This window comes from Berghia stephanieae, chromosome 3, assembly GCF_034508935.2.
Source record: "Berghia stephanieae isolate SIO BIC M18660-M18661 chromosome 3, UCSD_Bste_1.3, whole genome shotgun sequence".
Classification (NCBI taxonomy): Eukaryota; Metazoa; Mollusca; class Gastropoda; order Nudibranchia; family Aeolidiidae; genus Berghia; species Berghia stephanieae.
The window spans coordinates 81,264,166-81,274,997 of NC_088362.1; the positions used below are offsets into that span (position 1 = coordinate 81,264,166).

The window sequence follows — 10,832 nt, forward strand, 5'->3', positions numbered from 1 at the left end:
CACATATATATATATATATATATATATATATATATATATATATATATATATATATAACATTTCAAGTATAATTATGATCAACTTCTACAATATAATATATATATATATATATATATATATATATATATATATATATATATATATATATATATATATATATTATATATATATACAAACACACAGTCACACAAACAAAACACTTTCTTAAGTGTACTTTAATTGATATGATAATTATCACTTTTCAAATCAATAAATTATAATTATAGCGATCTAATCGTTGCTTTGATTCAGCTTTCAGTCAATAAAGTAAAGAAACTTAAACATGGCAGGTTTCCCTATTTCTTTATCCACGACTTGGTCGAACATTTCGCTCTCGCTGACAGTGAAATAGTTTTTCCAATCTCCTACTTTTCCCTTCCTGTACATTACGGGCTGTCCATCCCTATCTTTAAAACTGACCCCATCCTTTTGTTGACGCATGTTGTCGATACTCGTAGCCTCTGTCACTTTCTCTAAAAATTCATCATCACAGTCACGTCCCAAAAACGAAGCCAATCTCCTCCGTTCAAAAATGGGATATTGGTGAAGATCTTCGTACCTGATGAGTAGATGAGGTATGTTTGGATGGTCTTTTAGAGCCTGCTCCCAAGTATTCCAGTAATCAAAACAACAACCTGAACTAACTTTTCCTTGAAGAAATCTTTTGATATAATTGCTGAACTTTCCTTGATATTTATACGAAGGGATTTTTGTATGGTGGTTGTAAAAGGAAACGCAAATATCTTTGGGATTTCTGTAAATAAGAACGACTTTGGTTTTTCCTTTAAGTAAATCTCTAGGTTCGTCGTCAAAGTAGACGTGGTTGTTAAGAATTCTGGGAGACGGAAATTGGTCGAAATAACTGTGGTCGTCGTAGCATTCCATCATTGTTTGTTCTTTCTGAACATCATCCGCTATCACTTCACCAGCCAAAATCATTCGAATGTTTTCCAACAGCCAATGACAACCCGATTTGGGGTAGGAGCATATCAAAATATCATCAGTTCTCAAGGGAAAATTAACGATGTTTTCAACTGTCTCTCGTTTGAAAAATGTTCCAAGGATGCGATTTTTACTGGTTCTGTGAACAAGCAAGGGTTCGTCGTTTTCACTCTCAAGCCACTCCATTTAGTTGTTGTTGGTGAATCGCACTTGAAATTGGTAAATTAATCTGAAATGATTAAAAAAAAATAGTGATGAGGGGATCAGTTTATGCTGGGTTACTTATTATTTACATACTTACGCCTTGAGACCTTCCTTGGCCACAAGTCACAAACAAGCCTCTTCCATTCATCTCGGTCCTGAGCAAGGCTTTCTAACTGTCCCCAGTAACCAGACTTCTTGTCTTTTCTGGGTATGTCGTACTCTGCTACTACAAGTATCTGTCTGCCTCCTTCACCACCCCCCCCCCCACCTCCCTCCCCTTCCTCCAAGGGTCCATGCAATAAGAGTCTATCTGGTTGTGTTTGCCATTGGTTTTCAAAGGGTATGTTCAATCCACTTCAAACAACACTGATGAATGTCTTTTCTAATTGACTGCTGTCCTTTTTAATATTCTAGTGGAGAACCACAATATAATTTGCGGGGAAATATAGTCTATACTCTTCAACAGTCATGACGTCACTTCCCTCGTAATGACGAATGGTAACTTAGTAACTGGCTCTAAACTATCGGGACAATGGCGGACGCCCTTATGAAATATTTCTCCGACGACCATAAAAGTGTATCCAGAGAAGAAAAACATTATAAATATGATCATGTTTTGACTTTTATACATTCTGATCACAAGACATATGAAAATTTCTAGCCAGCATGAAGAATAATAAGTACCGATTTTCTTTGTTTAGAACCACGATGGCCGCCGTTGCTGGGCGACGTGACATCAGACTATTGTATCCAATTACGAACAGGCCCTCATCTATTTTAATTATTATACTCCTATATAGCGGAAATTAACATGGATCGAGACGGCTTTTTTTGAGCTATCAACAATCCAGATCTGTTCGGTAATAAAGTCTGTTAGGTGTGCGCAAATGAATCTGGCAATAGGGGCGGCCAGATGGTGATTTCCAACATCAAATGGCCGATCATTATGCCCTAGCCAAGGACAGCTTGGCCCTAGCAGAATTTATAAATACTGTAATCATATGAGTCAACGGGTGATAGAATTGTCCTTAATTTTAAAAGGGGTTGTGAGTTGCTCGTATATCGATCTGCAAAAAATAGCTTGATAATTCTTTGATTTTCCAGTAATTCTGTGCTAGCTGGCAAAAATTTAGCATGGCCTGTATTGAACAATTTTTACCCTCAACCCTATTTTTAAAAAAAATAGATTAGTGTTGACCTAAACCATTTTCAACATTTTTCAATTTCAGCTGTTAACAAAACATTGGAGTTAATCAGTTGTTGTTCAACTGTTGTCTCTATTATTATACGTCCTAATCGTTTTTTGTTTGTTTTTTTGACTCGAGCTGCTACGAGTCTCGGGCGAAATGTTCACTTGGCAACGCACAGTGACACTGGAGCCTAATAATAATAATAATAATAATAACAATAATAATAATAATAATAATAATAATAATAATAATAATAATAATAATAATAATAATAATAATAATAATATGTGTTTTAGTTTTTTTGAATAATGTATACTGTGTTGTTAGGACGGAAACACGGTATAAAAATTGTAATGCTCTAACAAAGTGACTTAACAAGAAGTTGGTGATGAAATAATAGATAATAAATGTATCTCTCTCTCTCTCTCTCTCTCCCTCTCTCTCTCTCTCTCTCTCTCTCTCTCTCTCTCTCCTCTCTTATATATATATATATATATATATATATATATATATATATATATATATATCCATCGAACTATCTTTCTCTCCCTCACATTCTAATAAACACATACACACATATTCTCTCTTTCCCTCACACATACATACACACAAACAAATAAACAATCGCCCACACATGATTACACAAAAACACACAGAGACACACGCACTCTCACATATAAATATAATGATCAAATTCTATTCATCTACCTACCTATCTATCTATCCATCTATCCATCCATCTGTCTATCAATCACTCAATCACTCAATCAATCAATCACTCTATCTACCTACCTATCTATCTATCTATCTATCTATCCATCCATCTGTCTATCAATCACTCAATCAATCAATCACTCTATCTACCTACCTATCTATCTATCTATCCATCCATCTGTCTATCAATCACTCAATCAATCAATCACTCTATCTATTAATCTATCTATCTATCTATCTGTCTATCTATCTATCTATCTATCTATCTGTCTGTCTGTCTGTCTGTCTGTCTATCTATCTATCTATCTATCTTCTATCTATCTATCTATCCATCTATCCATCCATCTGTCTATCAATCACTCAATCAATCAATCACTCTATCTATTAATCTATCTATCTATCTATCTATCTATCTATCTATCTATCTATCTATCTGTCTATCTATCTATCTATATATCTGTCTGTCTGTCTGTCTGTCTGTCTGTCTGTCTGTCTATCTATCTATCTATCTGTCTATCTATCTATCTATCTATCTATCTATCTATCTATCTATCTGTCTGTCTGTCTGTCTATCTATCTATCTATCTATCTGTCTATCTGTCTATCTGTCTATCTATCTATCTATCTCCTACCAATCGATCTTTGGCGCAATGTTATCACAGCTAAATGCTTTTTAAAATATACCTATAGGCCTAACAGAAAAAAATGTAACGTTTGACAAAGACAAAATAATAACCAAATAATAGCACTTACGTTAATAAAAGATAACTTTAAATGGTTGGCTTGTCTCTTGCGCACCAGACTTTACAAACCATAACTCGAAGAAGAGGAAAATTAATTTATGAATGGTAGTTCTACGTTCTACGTTGTTTCACACGTGATTCCCCCTGCCAAACACACACACACACATACACACACACACACACACACACACATACACACACACAAATACACGCATGCCGGGGTTGCCAGATAGTATTTTATAAATAATCCAAACCATTACAAAAAATAATTTCAAAAAAAATATTTAAAAAATTATCCCAATTAAAAAAAAAAACAATGTCTAGATTACTCTCTTGCCTCAAGAAATAGAGAAATGTCATCTTTGTCCTCTTTCTTCTCCTGTCTTGGGTCTACGCCATCTGAATCAGATGCTTTGGATATGCTTGCTTTTGGTGCACTGGTGTGTATACAGTTTTTGACTCAAATTGTTGGATCATACTGTTTGTTACAATAAAATCTTTGCAACTTTTGTTGGATAAAATTATGTCACTGCAGATCCTCTTAATAGCATCCAGTGTACCCAATTGTTGGGTCCTTGGTTTTGTTTTATTGATGGTAAACAAAGAAAACATCCTTTCAACTACATCATCGCCAACAGGTATGGTATGGGACGTCCTTCAATGCATATTTTGCCAAGTCACATAATGACTAGTTTTGCCTCACTCCAACCCAAAATTTCCCTGTATCCAATACAAGTCCCTGTTTTGAATGGTGGGATATGTATGCTTGCACTTCATGAGTAAATTTGAGCCTGAAGTCTACGGTTGCTAGAATTTTATGTCAATCTTTAGCAAGCAGTGATAAAGCGAACATGTACACATGAAAATGCAAAAGTGTAGGTCTTGATACTAAAGTTCACCACTGTCATTATAAAAACAAACCCAAAGACTCAAGTTTCGGTTTCAGTTCCTTAGACTAGCGCCAAAAACTCTGCAGGTCAGCAAATGGATGTTTCAACTTCTTTTTAGCAGCCAAACATGTTTAATTAACTAGACAATTCAGTATAATGTATGGAAGTTCAAGAGCCATAGCAGAAATAGCAATAGATATCGAACTATAGAACAGTAATAAATATTGTTATCTAAAATAAAATAAAAATTATTGCTGCGTGATGAAATATATAATTTAGAAAATTTCTTCAGCAAAATAATCCAAAAATCCAAACTTAAAATGACAATCCAAAGACGACAAAATTAATTTTAAAAATATGCAGTTGTGATTAAAATAATCCAACCTGGCAACCCTAACCTCTCTCTCTCTCTCTCTCTCTCTCTCTCTCTCTCTCTCTCTCTCTCTCTCTCTTTAACACACATACATACACACACATACAACACCACACACACACAAACACACTCACACACACACATACACACACTATAGCATGACCAATATAATTAGAGATTTAACCTTCAGGTCCGAATTCTGAATCATAGTGTCATGTGTGTACATTATAACTGGTCATGTTAACTGCACACTACTGACCCTTTTCACACGAAGTGACGTTACACCGGTCGAGTTATTTTATGTAAATATTTATTGGTATAATGCTCTCTCTCTCTCTCTCTCTCTCTCTCTCTCTCTCTCTCTCTCTCTCTCTGTGTGTGTGTGTGTGTGTGTGTGTGTGTGTGTGTGTGTGTGTTTATGTGGCTCTGGATGTCTGATTGAAATGGTAGGATTCCTTTTCAAAAACCCTCTCGGCCAATCTTTTCCTGCTAATTTGGTCCTCCGTTTGAAAGTGTGGGCAAGTTTCAGAAATATCAAAAGCCAGTTTCCTGAAGTATATCGTGAAACCATGCAGCAGTCTATCCATGCTCTTTAATTTCTCCAACAAAGCTAACTGGTTTTCTTATCAAATACAGGATTGAATCTGCTTAAAGAAACCTCTCCAACAGCCTGAACTTTTTTTGTTTAAATATCAGTGACGTCTTAATGTGGTCCTCGAAATACCGTACTTCTTTGAAACTTCTTCCATCTCCAATTTTATCAGCCCTTGTTTTAAAGCTTCTGAACCATAACTTCCACGTTCACTCTCTCTCTCTCTTATTTAGTTTCGACCCATCGTTGAGCTGGAGAACATGATAGAAAATAGACGTGACATGAAATGACAAATTTTGTTTATGGACTAATATTACTAATATTACGGAAAGAAAGCAAAAAAGGGAGAAAATGTTAGTAAGTGACACACAGATACACAAACACACACGCACACAACGTGAGTGAGAGAGAGAGAGAGAGAGAGAGAGAGAGAGAGAATGTGTGTGTGTATGTATATGTGTATGATTGTGTGTGTGCATGGTAGACAGAGAAGAGAGAGGGAGATTGAGAGATTCAAATTGATATATATATATATATATATATATATATATATATATATATATATATAATTATATATATATATAATATATATATATATATATATATATATATATATATAATATATATATATATATATATATATATATATATATATATATATATATACATACATATATATATATATATATATATATATATATATATATATATATCAAGGACAACTATACTGAAAGGACAATCATATGGAATCTTCAGGCAACGCTAGTGGGGGCCAACAAAAAATAGAGAAAATTTACACCAAAATAACAGCAGGGGCATTATTATATGGCAAGATCTACCTTTTTAGAGAGTTATTGTGAATTCTGGGTCCAAAAAAATATTTAATGATTATTATTATCAGCAGTGAATAAGAGTATCCAAGAAACGGAAAGGATGAGTAGTTAGATATTCTAAAAACTGACCTTATAGTGATTGATTCAGGATGATTTCTTTAGAAGCTTGATTAATGAATGTACATGTAAAATGATGATGAAGATGAAGGTGAACAATTAGATGAAGGGGAAAGTAAAGGTAAAATATCAACAAAGGGAGGTTGATCCCAAGAAAAAGATGAATACCAAAATATCTACTAAGGGATACAATAGTCGGATTTTTAATAAGGGGCGCACCTTTGTCTTCTTTTTCTCAGCTGTTCACAATGTACAGCTTCAAAAATTTGTATGAACCTCTGGATCATTTTGTCCTAGTAAAATATATTTTTTCACGAATTTTAAAACAATAGGAAAGAATTTCACTTTTTACAGCTATATTAAAATCGATAACTAGTAAGTATTGGAATCTAAATATGATTATAGTGTCAAAAATATGATTTTCTGCTTATCCATTTTGAAAGAATTTGTTAAAATGGAATGTTCGGTTAATTGAAACTTATATGATGTTCGTACAGAATCCGAATATGAAGGAACGACAGACATGTTTACATTTTATAACAATCAATATACGTTATTGATGAATACAAATGAAAGTGAACATTACGCGCTTCCAACATTATTTTGATTTCAAATTTTTGAGAAATAGCTTGTTCTTTATGCCAAAGAGGATTACATAAATTTAATGTAGACCAGTCAAAAGTAGAAATTCATCAATTTATGATACAATGTTTCCACAAATATGTGCTTGTGTTCAACAACAATAACATGCAAAACTGAGGGTTGATTGTGAAATTCCAATTCCATAGCTGTCCTCTTTAATTAATGACTTATCGATAGATAAAAGTGGACTTCTTTTCGCAGCCTTACGAGAGCGGAACCGATAGAGATTCCGTATCATATCGTATTGTTTAAGAGCTTATAGGTTTAAAAGAAAACTTAAAATGCTGTGTGAAACGTTCATGCATAGATACAATTTTTCAAAGTTAAATATAAACGTTCATTGTTAATTTGACAATTTTGAGTATTTAATCACTAGTTCAAATGAGTTAAAGCTAGAGATTCATATCAGTCTTCGGTAATTGTGACGTGATGTAAATAAAAAGCAATAAATTACAAAGTCAATATGGGATGCAAACTACATTAGTTGTTACTTTATAACAGTTAATGTGTGTTGCTTTTATTTGGAAAATAGTATGATATGAACTCATAACCACTAGCCGGAACTACCGTGTCACAAGATTATTTTGAAAAACTATGAATTCATCTTACTTTGTGGTGCGAAAATGTTTACATTTTTAGCAGAGTAAAATCTCTAATTTTATGACAGGGGTTTTAAAGTAGATTTTTATAGGTCGTGAAGAAGAAATCTTTTTTGTGATATGGCATCACAAATGTTTATTCAGTTAATAGAAATTGATTCGGAGGTTGACACAAAGTTTTACAACTTTTGATAGAAGGATATCTGAGAAAAACTAGAAAAACATGCGTCATTCATAAAAAATCTGACTACTATACTATAGTTCATTCCTTACAGTCAATGAGTAGCATCAGAATCAGATCCATAGTTCCCTTCATGTAGTCAAGAGTTAATTAATAGAGTTACTTCTCAGATCATTGAGACAAAACTATATATTCAGACTACAAGTACAATCCTGTCAGTCAACGGATCCATAATTCCCTCCCATAGTCACAGAGATAATTAGAGTGATTGAGTTGGGTGAGTGTAACTGTTGTAGCAGTAACATCTCAGACTCAGATCATTTTGATCAATGAGGCAAAACTATATATTCAGAGTACTAGTCCCATACGATTGACAGTCATATCAGCAACACCAGATCCATGTAATGGGCATAACTATATATTCAGAGTCCAAGTTCCATCGTATATGGTAATATCAGACCCACTAACTTTCTAGTCTAGCTATCTAGTTAGCAATAGCAATGACTACTATCTATCTAGCAACTGTTGTTAGTAGTAGAAAGGACTGTTCAAGTTGTGAAGTTGACGTGACGAGCAAAGGGCCCTCTAGACTTATACACTAGACTAATACAATAAATTCAATATTTATCAGTTAACCATATAGAAAAAAAAGATATAAATATAAAGCCACAAGCCATAATAAAATAAGAAACAAATCCGAATCAGGATGTCAGTCTGATCACCATATATCTGAATCTGTGCGACTCGACAGAGCAAGCACGACAACGGGTCTATCTATCGTCTGCAGGAACTACAGCCAGATGCTAATTCTAAACATTTCTTAAATAATAATTATTACGCAATTATTATTGGTACTTACCACTTTTCAAAGATTCTGGTTCGATAAATTAGCCATAGATCTATCTAGTTATTAAAAGCAATTGAAAGCAGATTCGTACTTTCGATTTAAAAAAATGAAAACAAACCCAATCACTCAATTTGTAAGAGGGCGTCATAAAAAATAGTTCATACTTTCCAGTAAAATTGTTGATAGTTCACTACTTTTTATATATTTTCATATCATTCAAGATATAAGAAATATTATTTAAAACTTATGGTCGCCAATTAACCAATTTCTTATAAAGTACCGAAATTATAAGAACAGAATCAATTATTGCGCATTCAAGGAAATTGTACCAAGGCAGAAAAGTAGTAGTTTTGCTTGAAATCGTTATCCAACCAATGGCCCCCACTAGCGGGGGCTGAAGATTCCACATGTCAATCCTTTCCAGTATAGTAATCCTTGATATATATATATATATATATATATATATATATATATATATATTGCTCAATCGTGTATACATCTTACTCGATTGTATTGGTTCTATACAGATGTTTTCCGCCTAATTCTGAGATCAAAGTTATAATAAATTAAATCCAATACAAATTACAAGACTTTTCTTTCATTAAAATGGATTTGTATACTGGAAAATATCATCTCTCAAAATTTTGATGTAAAAATATCTGACAAAGGTAGGAGCTAAGAATAATGGTCGGCCTGATGAAACCATCATGTGAGGGCCAGGAAAATCTCTCTTGATATATAATATTATAAAATAGTGTGAGCAATACAAAGTAACTTAATGACAGATGATTTGCCGCATGAACTGAGAGATTGGTTTCCATCCCACTTGTAGTCGAGTCTTTTTTCTGAACCCCCCCCCCCCCCCCTCCTCCCAACAATACCCATTGTCCACTCACATCGCTCGCCTGGAATTAATTGGTTAGCTAAGAGCAGATCGTACTCTGCTATAGAAAGTCTCGTGACCTATCCGAAGGGCAACAAGTTAGTATTTTCTTCGATTTAAGGGTGCCAGATGCCACTCTTGTTATGTCTTTTATCCTCCTATAATACATCTGTTTTCCTCTTTCTGGGCCACCCCCTGCCTTTATCTTGGAATGAAATTGCTTGGTTTTGCCCTGGCCTTGGCCGTAGTTCTTACCCGAGAGGGAAATTCAAACCTGTAGTCTGGAAAGACATGTGTTGAAAAATCTGGCCAGAAAACTCTTCCTTCAAATATCGATCGATTTAAATATGACTCTCAAACATGAGACTAAAGAAGACTTCTCAAGGTTCTAGTTATGAGAGTTCTTGCCAAGATAAGTGTCATTTAAATCAAACGATGTTTGAAGGACGTGTCTTTTTGCCAAAATGTTAACATATGTCTTCAGAATTTGCAGGTAACTGGTTAAACCAATGGGTTACTTGTATCCGGTTATATATTTTTCAAGATTTCCCATGAAAAATATATCATTGTACTCTCATTGACACGGGATAAAAATGGAAGAAAAAATAACAACGATTAATTTGCGTTTTAGATTATTCGGTTTAATTTAGTTTTAAGCAATGGTATTGATGGCAAAGTAGTGAATAATCATTATTTGTAGATTGTCACTCTATCGACGTTCAGACCATGATACTGTGTGCTGTGAAAGAGAATGAGATAAATGTGGATGATGCTTAATTATCCCATAAACATGTTCATTTATACAATACTATATATAGGATATAGACTTTAAAGGAAAACCATTACTAAGACAAATAAAATAATTAGTTGGAAGTTCTGTATTAGATCTGGCGGATCCGAGTTGCACTTCGGGCGGAATAGATGATGACGTGAAAAACATAGTTGAAATATATGGGCAATTCTTCATTGCAATATCCACGCATATTAAGATCAAGATAGTCAAATCAAATATATAATAAGTCTTTATAATCGCTGTGAAACCT

The 10,832-nt window shown here is 33.8% G+C and overlaps 2 protein-coding genes across 3 annotated transcripts in view; both read right to left on the minus strand.

The window, feature by feature from the left end:
• Positions 1 to 219: 219 nt before the first annotated feature.
• LOC144969666 (sulfotransferase 6B1-like) lies at positions 220 to 9,339 on the minus strand. 2 transcript variants are annotated; one of them, XM_078908811.1, is made up of 2 exons: positions 8,919 to 9,339; positions 220 to 1,210 (listed from the first exon to the last, which is right to left on the minus strand). In XM_078908811.1, exon 2 carries the CDS (start codon positions 1,165 to 1,167, stop codon positions 295 to 297), a length of 873 nt encoding a protein of 290 aa, XP_078764937.1. In that variant the 5' UTR covers positions 1,168 to 1,210; positions 8,919 to 9,339; the 3' UTR covers positions 220 to 294. The 2 variants fall into 2 exon arrangements, with proteins under 2 accessions (XP_078764937.1, XP_078764936.1); XM_078908810.1 differs by lacking the exon at positions 8,919 to 9,339 and adding an exon at positions 3,843 to 4,061.
• Positions 9,340 to 10,408: 1,069 nt separating this feature from the next.
• LOC144969667 (uncharacterized) overlaps positions 10,409 to 10,832 on the minus strand; it is a 17,994-nt gene continuing 17,570 nt past the window's right edge. The window contains exon 8 of the mRNA XM_078908812.1: positions 10,409 to 10,528. Coding sequence (XP_078764938.1) covers positions 10,509 to 10,528 — 20 coding nt within the window. The 3' untranslated portion in view covers positions 10,409 to 10,508. The remainder of the gene's footprint in view (positions 10,529 to 10,832) is intronic.